This window comes from Eschscholzia californica, unplaced genomic scaffold (assembly GCF_041429995.1).
Source record: "Eschscholzia californica isolate CP2 unplaced genomic scaffold, dmEscCali1.0.p SCAF_2, whole genome shotgun sequence".
Lineage (NCBI taxonomy): Eukaryota > Viridiplantae > Streptophyta > Magnoliopsida > Ranunculales > Papaveraceae > Eschscholzia > Eschscholzia californica.
Window position 1 is genome coordinate 5,121,889 of NW_028238309.1, and position 18,911 is coordinate 5,140,799.

The following is an 18,911-nucleotide window of genomic DNA, read 5'->3' on the forward strand; positions in this document are numbered from 1 at the left end:
AGTAAAAGTGACGCAATCGGAGTAATTAACGAAGCGATGGTTCTAACTAGTGTTCTTTCAAAAAATTCTGACGGTATAGTCGCTTAGTAGACTGGAGGGCGTAAAAGTATCGAAAGTCTCTCAAATAATGGATTGAATGTGTTGCCGATAAAATGGCTTTTGTAGGTTCTGGTAAAGAAATAGTAAGAAATTATTTTGAAAATGATGTCAAACTCGCCAAACTGGCCGGGACGACGACCCAGATGATTCAGCCTTCAATACTAGTCGCACTTCAGGATTCACTGCCTTCGCCCTCTTCCTCATATCCTTGAAAATATAAAATGAATCTACAAAGCAAACAGACTGAAATTTAAATAAATCTTATACTTTTTTAAATTTCAATCTGTTTGCTTTGTAGATTTATTTTATATTTTCAAGGATATGAGGAAGATGACGAAGGCAGTGAATCTTGAAGTGCGACTAGCATTGGAGGCTAAATCATCTGAGTCGGGTCCCGGCCAGTTTGACGAGTTTGACATCATTTTCAAAATAGTTTCTTACTATTTCTTTACCAGAACCTGCAAAAACCATTTTATCGGTAACACATTTAATCTATAATGTGAGAGACTTACGATACTTATACGCCCTCCAGTCCACTATACCGTCGGAATTTTTTGAATGAACACTAGTCAGAACAATCGCTTTGTTAATTACTTCGATTTCGTCACTTTCACTCATATACACGTTATAATTTTTCTTTTCAAAATAGTTTCTTGCTACTTATTTACCACAACCTTCAAAAACCATTTTATCGGTAACACATTCAATCATAATTTAGTGGAATAATTACGGACCACATAAATTTTTGGATCTACTCCTTCAAAACCAGCAATTGCCCGTATACTTGTTGGAAACTTCCCATCCGTGTCGGGATTCGAGGACCAAAATCACAAATGCACGATGAAGTTTCTTCGATGGTCATTAGTGGACGCCTTTTCTTAGCAAGTTGATTATTCTATAAAGAAATTATAAAACACGTTTAGTATTCTATAAAGAAATTATAAAGAACAAAATAGGAACAAAAAAACGTCAATTAGATACTACTATAGCATATGCCATGTCTTGAACATGATTAACAGCAGCCGTAATTGATACTGTCTTTCCGGCAGACAAATATAGGAGTGTGTCATTCCCTTCGGGTTTTAAATGTCTAATCTTTATGTGATTCAGAGAAGATGTTACAATGTCATCGTCGTGGTACGTAGTCCTAAGACTATCGAAGGCAATCAGAAGCTCCAGCTCATCGGGTCTTCTTAACACTTTCTTAAAATGTTTTAAAATAAGTATTGTAGTCCCTTCTAATTCAAGTTTTCATCCATCCTGAAATAAATTGCCCAAAATTTCACCTTTTTCTTAAAATGTTTTAAAATAAGTTTTGTAGTCACTTCTAATTCAAGTTTTCATCCATCATGAAATAAATTGCCCAAAATTTCACCTTTTTAACATGTCTTCAAATAATTATAGACAAAAACAGAAATGGCTAGCAAAAATCCTATATAAAAAAAAACAGAAGTGTCAAATACTTGTTGTCCAAGAGGTGGGGGAAGTCAGGCCCTAATTGTGAAATCTTGTAGACAAAATGTCTGATATTTTACAATGTCGATACATTTAAACAAATCAAGTTCATTTAAAACTTTTCAACAAAAAAAAACTATAGAAAACATTAAACCAGATCTAAGAGAAATAAAAACATGTAAAAAAAATAAAACAGACCTAACTAAGTATGAGGGAGAGGATGATTCCTCAAACATATCTCTCCACAAATCTACAAGAAGGCATCCGCGAGATATGAAGAGAGAAATAGAGACAGAGATCTGATATCATCTCTCTGTCTCTGTCCTTTTGGTAAGAACATTAAACCCAGATTGAAATCCCTAAGGTAAAAACCCTAGTTGTATTCGAATGGAGAGAGAGAGAGAGAGAATACCTGGTGTGATGACTTTCACCGATTTGTATTCGTCTGGTTTCAATTCGGTGAGGGAGTGATTTTTGTTGAAAAACTTTCACTCGTTTTCATGGAGGGAAAAGGGTTGGAGATGTGCGATTTTGTATTGAAAAACTTTCACTGGTTTCAAGTACTGAATCCAGGATGAAGAAGAGGAAAAAAAATTAAATCCCTTTTCTACTCTTTCCCTCTCTTTCTCTCTCTTTCTTAAAGTAGACGGTTGGTGGTGACATAAGGTCCGTTTGATACATCAACTTCTTCGCTTTTAATCTTCTTCTTCAGCATTCTCCAGCCATTTAACAAATGGTTCCAAAGCCTTTACGAAGCTTTGCCTGCAACACCATTTTCAAACCAATTTAAACTGCTGACGATGAATTACGAAGATAAGATAAAATACAGATGGTTGTTTTCTTCGTACACGGCCCGCTGATGTGGTCCCATCAACAACGGGCCTCGTGTTCCAGGTTAACTAATTGACTAGCAAACATTCCAAGTATATTAATCAGAAGAGATCGACTAATAGATAGTCAGCTTCAATATCGGCTATGGCCTACTGGTTAGAGATGAAGCCCATTGCGAACGGATTTTCTTCATATATGGCCAGCTGACGAGGACCTTCAAAAGCAGGTCTAGTGTTGGAGGTTAACTAATTGACCACAGGGAATTCTTTTAAGTATAGCAAATGTCGAAACCGATTTTTGTTTGTTAATCAGAAGAGATTGGCTAATAAATAGTGAGCTCATTTGTTGTCTATAACAATAATCTCAACTTTCGTACCTCCCCTTGGGGTTTGTTCCTTTACCGAACCAGAGAAGGATCGTATCTTTCGCTAGGACATCCTGGTCATAGAGGGATCTCACAATTTCGGGAAACAACTTCATTAGTTTCGCATCCTCGTAGCATTGGATTTGGACTTTGTATATAAGCTCAAGCTCTAGCTTTCCACTCGTACAAAAAGCATTCAAAAGCTCAGCCCATGCTTTCACCTGTACGAAAAGAACACATTCTAAACAAACGGAAACCACCACCCAAAAAATCGTGTCTTTCACAAATGTCACGACAACTACAAAAAATCGTGTTTACTAATCGTGTCTTTCACACAAGCAGGACCTAAACCCAAGATTATCTGAAGCTAACTACTTCACTAACAATTATCATAGTTTATCAAAAGAAACGAAGTGTTCAGCTGCATACCTGTCGTAGTGCTGAGTTAGCATTCTGCTGCTGATTTTTCCCTGACCACTGTACAGCATCCATTAAGACATCCCATAAAATACGGACAACTTCGATATCAGGTAAATTAGCATCCTTAACTCGTTTAACAGTTTAACTTCAGATATATCAGTCTCCTCTGCTATCTGAGTTGTCAATGCAGTTTTCATCTCTTTCAGTTTGACATCAAACATCTTCTTCTCATTGTACGCGACCAAAGTCAGCATTCTGTCCTTGCTGACCAGCACACAACAATCAGGAATATAAGTTTAGGGTTTTTTTAGAATTCGTTTCAACAGTTTTTGCATGATCTTAACTATAACTCACGTAAAATGCTCAGAAAAGCCTTCAGCAGAACGTTTGCATGATCTTAACTATAACTCACGTAAAATGCTCAGAAAGGCCTTCTACGTAAGATCTTTTGAATATAGAGCACAGATGGCAAAATAGCTTCGCGTGTTGGCTACAGTCTAGAACAGAAAAAGTGTGGCGCTCTCCTTCATCAGGCTTTGTCGTGCCAGGTTGAGTACGGCCTCCTGTGAAGACTACCTGAAGAAAAACATATAGAAGGTCCATCAAAAGAAGTCCCCAAGCAATATATCAAATTCCCAGTGTCAGAAAAATGCTTACCTCAATAAAAGTGTCACCGTATCTTGAGAAGTTAAGGTCTGAGTCGTCTGACAATTCGAGGCTTTTAGCAACAAGCTCCTGCAGACAGAAAATACGTCAGCACATTCGTAGGTACTAAGGTAGTCGAAGTTCCAACAAGTCAATTGCGCATCGAGGTTTATTTAAAAAAGAAAAAAAAATGTCAAGGTTTACGATAGCAATTTATCCAGAATAAACAGCAGAATAGAAGAACGAAATAAACACAAATCCTTGAGAAGACCTACTGTATACGAGTATACGACCTATCTATCAAAATCAAAAGATATATTAAACTAGTAAGCTAAACCTGGTAAGAGTATTAGTAAATCAAGCCAGTGAAGCAAATCATAAACAGCTTGATAAGACTTAGCATAAGATTCATCTAATCTCCTCAGGATGTTTAAGCGAGCCTAATTAACTATCCATTACAGTCTGTGTAACAGAATCTCGATGTTTACGGTTTACCATATCTCTTCTTGGTTTGTACTTGATATAAGTACATCTTTAATTGCTTTTATTGAACGAGGAAGACAGTGGGGCAAGAAGCTATCTAAGTGATCAGATAATAAGAGGATCCTAGTATATTCAGTTTGATGACTACCAAGAAACAACAGAACTCACTCAAGAATCAAGATGCATAAGAGAGACTTACAAGATCACCAGCATTATCCAGATATATCTGGGCCACAGCATCTGCAAATGCGGAAGGGTCTAGAGGCGCTGCTATATTTCGTTTGCGGGTCTTAATCCGCGTACCACTGGATAAAAACATATAGTCATATATGTAGTTAGAAATAAAGTTGGCAAGTTGCTACTTTATTAGGAGTACTAATATCGAGAAGCAGAAAATTCAAATATGCAAACAGCTATACTTAGACACGAATATCGGAATATAGTCAGATTTTTTTAGAACATCATAGATTCAAGACCATCATGTAAGCAGCTCAAGATCGCTCATGTTGCGTGTGCAAAGTTCTATCCTATTGTTATGTGTGATCTGCATTTTGCTCCCCAACTAAGGAGTGCATCTGAAAGAATTTGAACTCGTGAAAAGGTTGATAAGAGCCTAGATGTTTGTAAGTTTTCAGACTAGTTGTTTTAACAAGACAGCAACTTTATAGAATCTATGTTAATACAGTTTCATATTGGGTAAACTAACGTCGTTGATTGAAAATGAATTTCTTTTCATAGTTATGCTTTCGAGCTTATCCATCTTACTCTAAACCTTGCTTACACCTACCAACTTTTCCTGTTAAAATAACCAAAAATGCGGCAAGGGTGATCTTTAATGAGCATATATATATATATATATATATATATATATATATATATATATATATATATATATACCCTGCAAGATTTACTCCTAGGGCAAAACTAGTATATGCTAATGCTATGTGTTTAAAACAAGCAGAGAACTTAATGCATACAAGCTACCATGGCAGTAACCTAAATGCACATAACAATTAGCTAATCAGGTGGATTCAATATAACAAGAAAAAGAAGAGCAAAATTAAGTATAAAAACAAAGATTAACTAAAAATAAAACCTAACCAAGAGTGGGGCTCTCCTTTGAGCTGCACCAAAAATCAGAACAGAAAAACGTTAGTAATAGTAAGAAAAAAAACACAAAATTACTCTATTAAAGAACAAATCTTGAAATTCATAACTAAACTCAAAACCCTAATTCGAAAACGGAAAGCCAAATCTAACCTAATTTATCAATTTAGAAAGGGAATCAAAAGAAACCCAAATTAGGGGAAGGAATCTCTTAGGTAAAGAGATGAAAAAGTCGACTACTTGACATGAAACTCGTTTCAAAAACAGATCTGAACACAAAAACATGGAAAACCGGTAAGAAAATAAAGAGAATGGATTCAAAAGAGAGAGGGAGAGAAGAAGGAGATGGGTAAAGGGGGATTATTACCTCATAAACCAAGACAAGAACAAGATCGAGATCAGACGAGAGAGAGAGTGAGAGAGAGTATCTGTGTGTTTGTTTTGAGTTGGGAAAAGTAAATGAAAGGTTCCAAGGAAAATGGGTAGGAAAAGGATTTATATATAGAGAGAGAAAATGGTGTTTTTTTTTTTTGTTGAAGGAAGACTGATATGCTGTTGGTAGACACAAGTACTCTTTTAAAAGAAAAGGTAACATAAATACATAAGAAATGAAATTCGTTCGGAGAGCGTCGAGATAATAGATACACCTGTGTGCTCAAACTTACTAATTATGAGACCTTTTAGGTATAGACTCGTAGACCATATGTCACAAACAAAAAATTTAATAGTGAAACACGTAAGGAATTAAATTCACTGGGGATTGTAATAGTTTCATACAATTTGAAAGACTTTTTAGGTAGAGGCTCCTCGAGCATGCACCAGAAATAAAACCTTGCATCAATGGACATGAAGCTAATTATCAACAATAGAAACGATATCAATAACTGGTAAAACTTGAGACGTTATAGTATATGATTCTTTTTCCTGATAGGGAAACCCCAACCTCGGGGTGGATTGTATCATCAGTAAACAAAACCAACTTCTACCTATCATTCTTCCGACCAAACCAAACGGTACAGTGAAATATTACGATTACCAGAAAATCAAAGTAACACACCTGATCTCTATTCAGGGTGACAACGTTCTTTTTTCGTGGACAAACTTGACCTTAGAATTCTAGTTATAAGTCGTTTCCAGTCTCACATCATACATCCACCTCCTTGCCACCATTTTTTTTCTGGTGCCTACTTGCTTGAAAATCAAATTAAACACAAAGATACACCAGCCTGATTGGCCATGCAGAGCCCTTCAATGAACAAGGATGGCCCCGCACCAGCCTGAGGGCCAGGAGCAGACCAAGATGGACAGGGGCGACGGGCCACGACTTGAGCCCTGGATGTCAAATGCATTCTAACGGCTTAATCAGCATTGAGCAAGATACATTTAAAAATCTATAGTTCATATACTCACTTGAATGAACATCCTCTCTGCATCTCCAAGCTTACCATTTTCTTTCAAAATAATTCCCTGTAGAAGCATCAAATGAAAAGCTCCACATGAATTCATCATTTGGTCCATGTGCAACATAAGAAGTACTCCAATATCCTTTAGATTACTAGAACGAGGCGAAGTATAATCTATCTAACTCTTTTGTGTTGTTTCGGTATTGAGTCCAGTCACCAAAGAACCAACCCAAACACTTCATATGTCTGTTGAAAGTGCCTTGAATGTGGGTGAATATCTAACACGAAAAGTGATCCCAGTCTTGTAAAGAGTGTTATCAATGTAAGTAGGGTATCTTGTTTACTTAGTTTTGGGAGAGACTCGTGGAGGCGGAGTGCTAGGATTTTAGGGAGCTACAAGTACAGGAATCCTTGAGAAATCTTTGTAGGTTTTTCATACATAGTGAAAATTATCGTGCCATTGTTCGTCGTGGAGTAGGTCTCACCAACCGAACCACGTAAATCTCTTGTGTTATGTTTCCATTGTTGCTTTTCTAGTTTGCTAGTTCTTCGTAATAACATGTTCCAAGTACCGGAACAATTTAGACATGGATTTTTTTTAACAACGGGGTTATTCACGTGCAAGATACATAAGAATAAGTTGAGACAACGAACCTTTGCCAAGTATCCTCGAAAGTCGTTGGGGTGTTTAGAGATGAGTTGATCATAAACAGAAACAGCATCACCTACATGGCCCCAATCAGAGTAAGCTTTTCCAAGAAGTAACTCAACCTGAAAATAATCCATCTCATATCAAAAATTCGGAAAGTGGAAAAGAATAACTACATCAACCAACATAACCACAGAACAAGTTGAATATCAATTTAGGTCACTTTCTGTCAAATCTTGCTCGGGGTTTAGTTCGGGGTTCAGGGGTTCAGAGTTTAGGGTTCTAAACGCGAACTGCCTATCTTGCCTTGCTATTGAAAACTGAAATTTAGAATTGAAATACAAAAGGAAGACTAGAAACCAGACATTCGAACCAACGTGTTTCTTGCTTTACTTGAATAAATTGATAGGTTATTTCCCTAATGGCCCCCTACTTTGTGACCAACTTCCTGTCTGGCCCCCTACTTTACAAGAAATACCCATATGGCCCCCTTCCGTTATAACACCGTTACTCTCTCTCCTCCATCTCTTTTTCTCTCTCTGCCATGTCACGCCACATCATCTATTACGCCACCTCATCACCTTCTCCGACAGAGGTCGCCGGCCGGCCAAATTTCCGGCAGGCAACCTTCAAACTAAAAAGAAAAAAAAAATCTCTTCTTCTTCCTCTCTCTCTCCTGTTTTCTCTCTCCTATTTTCTCTCTCTTCTTCTTCTTCTTCTTCTTCCTCTCTCTCATCTTCTTCCTCTCTCTCTCTTCTTCCTCTCTCTCTCTCTAAAATGGCCGGCGAAGGGGGGAACCCTTCGCCGGCCGTCGGTCTGGGAAACCAGACCGACGAAGGTCTGGTTTCCCCAGACCTTCAGATCTGGGAACTCCCAGATCCGGGAATTCCCAGATCTGAAGGTCTGGGGAAACCAGACCTTCGTCTGTCTGGGTTTTTCCCAGACCTCGTCGGTCTGGTTTCCCAGACGCCGGCCATTTTAGAGAGAGTGAGAAGAAAGGGGAAGAGAGAGAGAGGGGGAGAGGAAGAACATGAGAGAGAAAGGGAGGAAGAAGAAGAAGATGAGAGAGAAAACAGGAGAGAGAGGAAGAAGAAGAAGAAGAAGAGAAAAAAAAAATTAGTTTGAAGGTCGCCGGCCGGAAATTTGGCCGGCCGGCGACCTCTGCCGGAGAAGGTGATGAGGTGGCGTAATAGATGATGTGGCTTGACATGACAGAGAGAGAAAAAGAGATGGAGGAAAGAGAGTAACGGTGTTATAACGGAAGGAGGCCATATGAGTATTTCTTGTAAAGTAGGGGGCCAGGCAGGAAGCTGGTCACAAAGTAGGGGGCCATTAGGGAAATAACCCTTACTATTTCCTATTTATGAGTTTGGATCCACCAGTGACGGGCACGAAATATTGTGCCATCTTCTCTTTAACTTTGATGGGTCAATTCTCTGGTTGCATCCAGTATTCCAGTAGGAACTTCACTCTACTGGGTGAAAATTTTGAATGTCAACTTTTAACCGAGTTCTTCATAAAAAAAAAAACTTTTAACTGAGTTTTTTTTGTGCGGGCTTGAGGTAAAATAAATGGAAAAGGTTAAAGTTACAAAAGATTTTGACAAAAGATAGTTCCCAACTGATGTAACAGTTTTGGTTTAAAACTTTGAACAAATCTAGACCGTTGAGAGATGAATATCACAACCGCCACATCAGCTGAGAACTTTTTTTTGTAAAAATTCTTTGTAACTCTAGCATCTCTCTAAATAAATAAAGAAATTTGTCAAAAATTCCTCAATTATGAAGATTTTAGTTAAAAAGGACCAGTCAATTTTTTTAAGTCTTCAGTTGCATGAGTAATTTTTTTATTTGCAACACCTTGCGACAGCTTTGTAACGCGTTCCGACAGCTTTGTAACGCTTTGCGACAGTTTGTAACGTTTTACGACAGTTTTGCAACGTCTTGCAACAGTTTTGGAGCGTCTTGCACCCACTTTACAACAGCTTTCAACACCTTTACAAAAAAATATTACGTTTTTAACTAAAAATATACAAATATTTGAGTTTTAATAAGAAGAAATATAAAGGGAAATTTGGCCAAAACTCCCTAAAAACTTTGGCCTTTGGTTAAAAAGGATTGGACAATTTTTTATGGGCTTCAGCTCCCTGTGGCATTTTTGTAAATTATCTAATATAGGGAAAAGACAAAACTGACCTTATTGCAAACTAGTTTGCAAACCAATTTGCAAAGCAGTGCAAACTAGTTTGCAAGGCAAACCAGATTGCAAACTAGTGCAAACCAGTTTGCAAATCAGTTTGCAAAGCTTTGCAAGGCAAACCAGATTGCAAACCAGTTTGCAAATCTGTTTGCAAATCAGTTTGCAAAGCTCTGCAAGGCAAACCAGATTGCAAACCAATTTGCAAAGTAGTGCAAACCAGTTTGCAAATCAGTTTGCAAACTAGTTTGCAAAGCTTCGCAAAATCAAACCCTAACAAAATAAGTAACTAAGAAGTAAGATTATATAAAATGTGAGGGTTTTTGGAAAATCTGAGGGTGTTTCTAAAATTTTCCTTTATACAAAGGTCAATTCAGGTATACAAAATTAAGGGATTTTTAGAATTGTCCTTCAAGCCTATTTCCAAACTTTTCATGGTGCCTAGAAGGAAAAAAAGATAACTTGTCTTTTTGACAAAAAAAAACAAAAAATTGAGTCTCCAGCCCAATTTCCTGAAATATAAATTTTAAATTTTTAATAAAAAAAAAATATAAATTATCTTTTTAACCAAAAGAATTAAAATTTCAGTCTTCCACCAATTTCCCGAAAAGAATACACCTAAAGTATTAAAGGCAAACTTAAAGTAATCACATTTAAAAGATTGTATTGAATTATGGAGCAATGAATATTTGTCTATGATTGGTCCAATATTTATGTAAATAATTTTTTTTTTATTTGTGCAGGTTTTTATTTGAAAGTAAGAGCCCCGTTTTTTATTACACAATTTTAAAATTAAAGTTTACATAAGTAGATTTGATAAAGAGACATATGAAAAAAAAATTAAATTAAATAAAGACTTGCAAGAATGTAGAGAGTAGAGTGGGGCTTGTGCCTTGTGGTAATGAGATATTGAAAAGGTTAAAAGAGAATATTAGAAGAGAGATATGAGAATATTTAACAAGAAACTGGCAGAAGTCCAAATTTTTTAAAAAAATTAGTTAAAAAAAAAAAGTTAATTTTTTTTTGTTACAAATCCAAAAATTTGAAACATTTTTGTCAAAGTCCAAATATTTGTACTTAGTTTGATTAAAAATTCAAATATTTTTTTCAAAGCTGTTGCAAGACGTTGCAAAGCTGTCGCAAGTACTCATGGAGCTGAAGACAAAAAATTGACCGATCATTTTTTACCAAATCAAAAAATTTAGAGGAAGTTTTGACCAAATTTACCTAAATTTAATTAAAGATAACTTCACAAGTTATGTTGGGCTTTCAACCAAAAAACAAAAAAAAAAAAGTTAAGATGCGTATCTGGGACATCCACCAGTACATTTGCATCATGAATTTGTAGCACTACTTAGGCTTACCAGAGGTTTTATGGAATGTTTTTAATGTTATCATACTTATTATTACTGATGATGGTTTTAAAGTTTAGACAACACACCTCAGCAACATATAAAGTTTAGACTTCAAAAATAGAATCAATTGGAGGATAGTTGGCTAGTTGCCTTCGAGCCCCTTCTAGAAAAGTTGTCTGAGAACCAAAGTAGAGTCGATTAACCAGTATAAGTTCAACTTAGCTCATAATATATGTATGAGGACGTACGTACTCATTCAATTTAATTTGTTGCAAGTATTCATTCAATTTAAGTTGTGCACCATATTGACCAATATAATGATACTTGGAATCCATCTAAAAGAAATTGTGAACTTTCTCAAACATTGTATTGATAACTTTATTTTAACATACTTGCCATCCAGCCCTTATAGCTCAGTGGTAGAGCGTCAGTCTTGTAAACTGAAGGTCCGCAGTTCGATCCTGCGTGAGGGCAACTTTTTATTTTTTCCAACTTCTCCTGCAAATTGAGAAACATTCCTATTTTATATATTTGTGATGTTTTGGTGCTCTTTGCTTGATCCCAATTTGATTAATGGCAAGTATTTTGTTCAAACACACAAAAGTTATTTCAGAATATCTGAATTGATTCGCATTTGTAGGAATACGAATATAAATACAGATGTTTTACCAGATATTTTTCAGACAAGGATTCAAATTTTGTTATATCTTTATCCGAAAACATCTGAATCCGAAAAATAAATAACCAATGTGGTTTTCATACACAAAGAAGCTATAAACCAATGATAAAGCGCTTACCAGATCGGTTAGTTATCAAGTATATCTGAAAAATTACAGATGCAGATAGCAAATTTGAATTTGAAAAAGAAAAACAGACCTCAGATTTGAAGCTCTTAACTCTAGAAAAAAAAACAAGTTGAGCTCTTACACTAGAGTAACTATCTGCAGTTTTTGTTTTCACAGCTACTTGTCATGTTGTATACCAATTGAAATGACTAGGGTTCCACTCATGGGAAAAGGACACCCTTTCATCTTGTTCACAAATTAAGCAAGGATGTGCAGAATAATAACATTGTAAAAAGTATATATATATATATATATATATATATATATATAGAGAGAGAGAGAGAGAGAGAGAGAGAGAGAGAGAGAGAGAGAGAGAGGACAAAAACTAGATGGATAAGAAGGAATTAAACCCCACTTGATAGAACATCTGTTTCCCTTGTTGTACCATTCTAAATATTATTATCAAGACATTATTACTTAAGTGATCGAAAATATAACCCAAAGATGGGATAAAAGACCGATATCAACGAAGTGAAACTGTGAAACTGTCGTTATCACCTCTCTGCCGCACCAAAAACGGCGGAAGAAAATGCTCCAATACGCTCAACAACTCTCTTCCACCATGGCTTGTTTGAGTCAAGTCATCCATCGTCACAGTATTCCCACCAAGTCTCTTTACTGCTTCAACAAGCTGTCCTCTTAGCCTCTGTGATAACAAAAGCCCACCATTCGCCACACAATCTCTATACAGAGGTAAAAAAGTAATACCTGTCCTTAATGCTGAAGGAATGTCTCTCAAGCAAAACGATATCGGAGACTGGCCTCTATCTAATATCCTCATCACGTTCACGTAGTGATCTTCTTCGTGTCTTAACCCGTCCTTGAATGCTGCCTCGGACCAGTGTTCTTGCATATATGATCTTAGTTCCGGGGCCACAGCTTCGTCGTCTGATCTGGCAATGCTGTCAGCAACTGCATAGGTGGCAGCAGGGTCACCAAGAAAGTCGGAACGAAGGAGAAAGGCGACGCCATCAAGTGACCCACCGCTTCTCTCTCCAGCTGCTTTTAGAATCTCGATGCTAAGAGCAGCAAGGACATGTTGAGGGACGTGAGGAAGGAGGTAAGCTGCAATTTCTACTTGGCTGCTTGAGGTTGCTGCTGTTAGGGCAAGACAGAGTTCCATATCACGACAACCTCTTTGGACGAACCATTGGACAACTTGCATACAACCTCTCTCGGCAGCTCTCATCAGAGGGCCTAAGAATGCGATTGCATTGCCTTCTTCGACTAGACACTCCATTGTGCCGATCTTGCAGTAATGAGAAGCAAAACCCAGAGCTAGGTCTACGTCCACATCCAAGCTGTTCCTTTGAGCAATCTACAGAGACATAATAAAAACAATATTAACCCTCGTATCCATGTTTTTACGAGTACAAAAGCAAGTTGAAATATTATAGTAAGGTAATCCTCAAAAATAGAAAACAGGAAAAAAATCCAGTATACAACATTTGAACTACATCAAGGACTTGCTGAGATTTACTTTTCGTTCAATATTTCAGTGACTCATCTGTATGCACATATTATAACTTCGCGTTATCTACATTCATACAAAAGTTTCAAGAGATCACAGTCGATATATTAAATAAATTCAACCATAAGCAAACTCCACAGTCATTGACAAAGAGACAAAAAATGAATGACCTAGAGGAGAGAACACAAGTCTAATCAAGGGTGACATTTCTTTAACTTATATACAATCCAGGGACGTCCAAATAAATGGACTTCCTGCATTAGCATTCCGGCTCCTCTTGTTACTTAATTAAAGACTTGCTCTAAGGTGCTCGTATTGGTCTTATTTACTACTACCAACTCAAATACATGTCTTTTTTTCATTCCAACCCTAGTAACACCCGAACTTCTTCAATGTTCTCGTCTCCAATTATGAACTTTCTAGCAGTCACAGACTGACAGACACTAACTCCCTATTCTTCTATAACTTTGTAGCCAACTAGAACGCATACTAGTCATTAGTAGGCATCAAATAATCGAAAGGGTCTTTCGTGGTTGTGTTTTCTTGTTTAGCAAATCATAGACGTCCTTTTACCATTTCTATTTTGTGAGACTAATCCCCCTTTTCTCATATCTAACGTGTTTCTCTTTTCTCTTGCTATAATTAGTTTAGTTCGTTTTTGTTTTTGCTATACTACTATCTGGACTCCAATTACTACTCACTGTCGGTGAAGTTTAAGACATGTCATCAGAGCCTCAAGCATGCCTAAGCTTCTGAATTCCTAATTGTCCGTGATGCTTGCAAGTTAGTGAAGACTTCAAGAGGGCTCATCAGGGTTGACCTTTTGCCCTGGATGGGGACTGAGAAAACTCTGAAGTCCCTTTTGCAAGGTCCTTACAGATAATACGGCAGCTAATTTCTTGAGGTTTGTAAATGCTGTTACATGCACTTCAGTCATGGAGGTCATTTCGTTATTCCTGTGATCAATAGCATCAACTGCTAAAATCAGAATATATGTGGTTGTGTTTACAGTTATCGTAGTCTCAGAGCCAACTCTTTCAAAGCATGAATGTTGGCAGATATGGCTATGCTCGGTTTATGCCTCAATCTCAACTCTGAACCTCTAGCTCAAAATACATTCTCTCGAACTTTCTTTTATAATAGATCGTTATGGTCATTCCGAAGAAAGCTTCAACTTGAATGAGGTTGTAGACGTATGGAGTTAAAATCTGGTACAGATGTTCCACTTCATATGGAAACAACCACTCACTCTGTTCTTTCTCTTATAATACATACTGTGGGACTTCTCTTTCGAGCAATATCATTAACAATGGCGTAATATCCTTTCTGAAGTACCATAGTATTTATTTCACACCGCCATTATGGTCTCGTAATATCAACACCAGATACTATTCCGGAAAAAGAAGCCACTTCATCTCCACCATATTTAGGAAAATGACGAAGCTTTTGAAAATTGGGAAATAAAAAGCGAGAGTCATTATCTTTTAAGAAAATAATTGAATTACCTGCAATAAGATGCGAACAAGCTCTGTGCTCCCAAAACGTGAGGCTTCAAGAAAGCACTGGTTAACATTATCTGCGCCGCCCTCAACCAACATACCAAGCAACCCCTGGATCGCAGTTGCCGAAATTCCAGATGCCCAACCAGGATCAAACGAGCTAGAGAAGAGTGTGAGAGGGAAGCAAGCTGCATCAAAAGCCTCTGTGAAATCCTTTCCTGTAAGTTGGTTGCCTGCAAGATCCAGAAATGTCTTGAATGCAGCTAATTGGAGTTGGATCTCAACTGTAGAACTTTGGTTTACCCCATCCACACTCCCCTGGCAACGAGAGTGGAAGCCAATGCATTTAAGTGCCCATTCCGTGAATTTTTGGACCTTAGCACCAGCTTCTGCTTTCAAAACCTCATCGCCGTTACATTCTTGGAGGCGCTCGTGCAACCTAAAAAAGGAAAAATGTTGAAACACAGTAGATCAGTTTGATAAATATTTCTCTTTTTTATCAGTAGACTAAGTTATCTAATTCAGCGTTACGAGGAACCACGTCCATCTTTACAAATTAATCACATATCAAGATTAACATGAATCAAAATTTTGAAATGGGTATAAGTAAGACATCAAAACCATTGGTGTTGCTTTACCCAAAATGGCAAAGAATAGCTGCTAAATTTTGAAACGTGTACAAGTAAGATATCTTTGGAAAAATAATTTTTGCTTATTAAAAGCGGACAGTTTCAACTTACTAGTATGATTTAAGATTTGATTGGCAACAAGATAAATAAATGATCAAGATTTCATATATTCTCAAGGAATGGGTTGAAGACTGAATTGTCAGGAATAATATAGAGTTCCTTTCTTCTAGGCGTTACCTATTTCTGTCGATTCCATTGTTCACGAAATGATTAAGTTTCAAAAAATGAGTAATAGAGTAGAGAGAGGCAATTACATTTATTTGTTCATAGAATTCGTAAAATATGACAGAAGGCCATAAGAGGGTTATCTATTTAGCAAACTAAGCTCATCATCGATTCTTCTTTCTTATATAATTCCAACAATGGACTGCCTATACCATGTAAGGCAGATGTGAGGTAAAATATTCACAGAGCTGGGTCCAACGAAATGCATATTGCTTAAAAGTGAATCATCTCCCAACTACTGTTTCAACTCTTCTGATTTTTCATTGGATCGATAGCACTGGCAAGGATCAGGAACTACGGATTGAATAAGATTAAAATTTTCAAGTTATTAAAGCTAGAAAAGATTACATCTGAAGTTTCTTTTTGAAAGATTTCATTTTGTATCTAGTTCATGTCATCTGTATCTTACATTCCTCTATTTCCATTTTCTGTGTCCCCCCTCAAAGAATATTTCTTTAGGATTGGCAAGCTTACTACTTACCGCCTTCCTTTGGGGGATTTCATTTCGTATCTATAATCTGGTTCAGTATAAATATTAAAACAACAGCATTCAATTCAAAATATATATCTAATCAAACAAATAGGAGGAACCTCCATATGACACTAAAAGATTCATGAATGCCATGATAAATGATTTACTAAGCCCGATGAAAACAATTGTTTACCTTTGGGCCATAACAGTTACTGTATCTGCTAAACTCATTGTCCGGCTTTGACACGCAGATACACAAGAAGCAAGAAAAGAAGTCCGGAGTGCTGCTCTTGTAAAATCATAAGCACCCTGAAAAATGACCTTCTTCATCAAACCTGTGATGCCATGAAGTTCTTGTTGCGTACTCAAGAACCAAATCGAGTCCAATGAAATGCATAAGGCATCATTAAGTGTTTGTGGATCTGCCAACATGATCAAACTTTCTGCGAGTTCCCAATCATGAGAGCTGACAGCACTTTGAAACATACGTCCCAACTCAATCCTATCCTGCCTACAGAGTTTCTTATCATGCCCATTCCTGTCTTTTCTACGAAGCTCAAAATCAGCCACTGCCATCCTCGACTTCAGCTTGCTGGCACTGCAATCACACCCTGAAGACATTATTCTAGGGTCTTCTTTGCTTAGTAAGGGTGCTTCTCTCGAAAACACCACATCACTAGCTTCCTCGCCGCCACCACCTTTATCTAATAGAAAATAAGTTGCTTGTTCTTCTCCATCTCCTTCTACCTCCACTTCGCCGTCTTTCAAATGTCCAATTCCATAGTCATCAGTTTCCATATCTATATCTGCATATAAAGGATCCTCATAGTTGGTCCTCATATTTACCAAATCTTGCAACTCATCTCTTACACTAACTCTCATCTCCCCTTCCATCTTCTATATATCAAACCCACTCTCTCTCTCTCTCTCTCTCTCTCTCTATCTCTCTATTGACCACTCAACTTCTCCAAACAGATATCATCAATTAGGTTCCTGAATCCCACTCAATCTAAAACCCAAAATTCCAGTAGATCAAAGATAAATCCAAAAATTTTTTCTGATTAGAAGGTAAATTACTTCATGCAAACAATTACTAATACCAGTAGTACAAGTAGTAAACGAATATGAGAGAAATTTGACTATTAAAACCCAAACACCAAATACCCAGAAGGTGATGAGATTTACTAGGGCAAATTATAAATCCTCTCCTAAATACCCGTAAATTGAATAAACCCCATGAAATATACAAAAATCTACCTCCTTACCAGTCAAATAAACGTACAATACCCTAATCAATCACCTCAAACTTACAAAACCCTAGAAATCCGACACGATCGTATCCATTAGGAACCTCCCTGCAAGAAACAAAAATCAAAATAAGAAAACCCCCAAAGATCCAAAATCAAATCGCCTAAAACCAAAATGATTTCATCATAAAGCAACAAATTCATTCTAACAAAATAAATTGCAACCAAAAATTTGCCTAGAGAAATAAAATCAAGAAATTGTTTGAAGGTAGAGAGAGAAAGAGAGAAATGAAGTTAGAGAGAGAAAGAGAGAGAACCTGGTTGAAGGGTGAAGGAGGATCAGATAGAAGAAAAGAGTATGAGAAATATAGAGAGAGAGAAAGAGAGAGAGAGATTTTTATTAGAGATGAGATTAAATAAAAATCAGTTTAAAAAAAAGTGGGTATCTTTTCTTTTCTTTTCTTTTCTTTCCTTTTTCTTTGTTTTTGTTTTTGTTTTTTTTTTCTGGTTTTTTTACTCTCTATCTCTCCCTAATTTTGAGAAAGATAGAGAGAGATGAGAGAAATTAGAGAGATAAAAATTTTGTTTTTGTTTTTCCGGCAATAAATCTAGCCAATGCCAAGAAATGGACATTGATCCTAAATAGGTAAAAAATCGACTAGAGATCCAACGGTAGAAATGATGTTTTTGTGTCGTTTCAACATGACGCGCGAAAAATGACGCGGTAGAAATAACGTGTTATGAACAAAAAATTATGTAGTAAAATAGTTTATAATGTGTTGTGAAGAATACAGAACATTTGACGAAAGAAATAAAATTTTAATAATAAATATAATCATTTCATCACGAGAAACAAATTTTTGTTAAAATTATATGTCACAAAACTTTCATAGATTGTATAAGAGTCAGCTGAAAAACGTTAACTAGCGCGGTTTGTTTCTTAAAGTCTAACTATGTTAAGCTTGGTTTTACGGTCTTAGCGAGAAAGAGTATTGTCTATATAATAATTTAATGGGGTAAACAAATTCAATTTGAGAAATAAAATTGAAGATTATTTTGTTTGAATAAAAATGAAAATGGAAGGACAAAACTCAAAAGAAAATGAAAAATGGGGGAGAATGAAAAAAAGAAAAAGGAGAGACTTGGCTCGTGAAAATGAGAGCACTGATGACCACGTCACGTAATAGGACCGCTATGCCACCACAAAAGGCTAACTTCATTCTGGGTCCCCCCCCTTGACCCTACCCCTCAATCATTGCTTCTCTCTCTTCCTCTTCCTATCTCTTTTGCATTCCACACCCCACCCTTTTTACTTTGGGCTGACCACTACCATGAAATTTATGGGCACTTCTCATCTCTTACCTTTTCTTTTTCGATTTATTTTGTCTATCGACCCCAAGTCATTACGCACTACATGTAACGGATACATTATGAGTACACTATATAATATGTAGAT

The 18,911-nt window shown here is 36.7% G+C and overlaps 3 protein-coding genes, 1 non-coding gene and 1 pseudogene across 8 annotated transcripts in view; 1 reads left to right on the forward strand and 4 right to left on the reverse strand.

The window, feature by feature from the left end:
• Positions 1-5,673, reverse strand: part of LOC147555538 (Tetratricopeptide repeat (TPR)-like superfamily protein) — a 38,841-nt gene extending 33,168 nt beyond the window's left edge. For 2 of the 4 annotated variants that reach the window (XM_086663154.1, XM_086663156.1), the window contains exon 1: positions 5,541-5,673. The gene's annotated coding sequence lies outside the window, so the exon portion shown is untranslated. Of the gene's footprint in view, positions 1-5,023; positions 5,089-5,393; positions 5,422-5,540 lie in introns of those variants that run through there. The other 2 variants (XM_086663157.1, XM_086663155.1) reach the window with 2 other exon arrangements.
• LOC147555537 (monocopper oxidase-like protein SKU5) overlaps positions 1-8,929 on the reverse strand; it is a 42,393-nt gene extending 33,464 nt beyond the window's left edge. Inside the window, exon 1 of the mRNA XM_086663152.1 lies at positions 8,808-8,929. The gene's annotated coding sequence lies outside the window, so the exon portion shown is untranslated. The remainder of the gene's footprint in view (positions 1-8,807) is intronic.
• LOC147555543 (uncharacterized) lies at positions 731-6,128 on the reverse strand (annotated as a pseudogene). The gene is made up of 10 exons (XR_015234103.1): positions 5,772-6,128; positions 5,399-5,421; positions 4,497-4,602; positions 3,827-3,904; positions 3,586-3,745; positions 3,524-3,555; positions 3,179-3,433; positions 2,762-2,970; positions 1,967-2,316; positions 731-994 (listed from the first exon to the last, which is right to left on the reverse strand). The product of XR_015234103.1 is annotated as an uncharacterized LOC147555543 (transcript).
• A 2,480-nt stretch (positions 8,930-11,409) lies between the features above and the next one.
• On the forward strand, positions 11,410-11,481 carry TRNAT-UGU (transfer RNA threonine (anticodon UGU)). Its single transcript has one exon. It is a non-coding gene; the product is annotated as a tRNA-Thr (tRNA).
• Positions 11,482-12,168: 687 nt separating this feature from the next.
• On the reverse strand, positions 12,169-18,630 carry LOC147555545 (ankyrin repeat protein SKIP35-like). The gene is made up of 4 exons (XM_086663164.1): positions 17,773-18,630; positions 16,402-17,563; positions 14,829-15,261; positions 12,169-13,170 (listed from the first exon to the last, which is right to left on the reverse strand). Exons 2-4 carry the CDS (start codon positions 17,100-17,102, stop codon positions 12,316-12,318), a joined length of 1,989 nt encoding a protein of 662 aa, XP_086519290.1. The 5' UTR covers positions 17,103-17,563; positions 17,773-18,630; the 3' UTR covers positions 12,169-12,315.
• Positions 18,631-18,911: the final 281 nt, after the last annotated feature.

What these genes read in the sequence shown, in the direction of transcription:
- LOC147555545 (XM_086663164.1), bottom strand. Translation starts at nt 17,102, where the DNA reads ATGGAAGGGGAGATGAGAGTTAGTGTAAGAGATGAGTTGCAAGATTTG. An exon ending in GTAACTGTTATGGCCCAAAG is followed by an intron (nt 15,262 to 16,401) that starts GTAAACAATTGT and finishes TTCCTTTTTTAG; the next exon opens with GTTGCACGAGCGCCTCCAAG. An exon ending in TTGTTCGCATCTTATTGCAG is followed by an intron (nt 13,171 to 14,828) that starts GTAATTCAATTA and finishes ATGTCTCTGTAG; the next exon opens with ATTGCTCAAAGGAACAGCTT.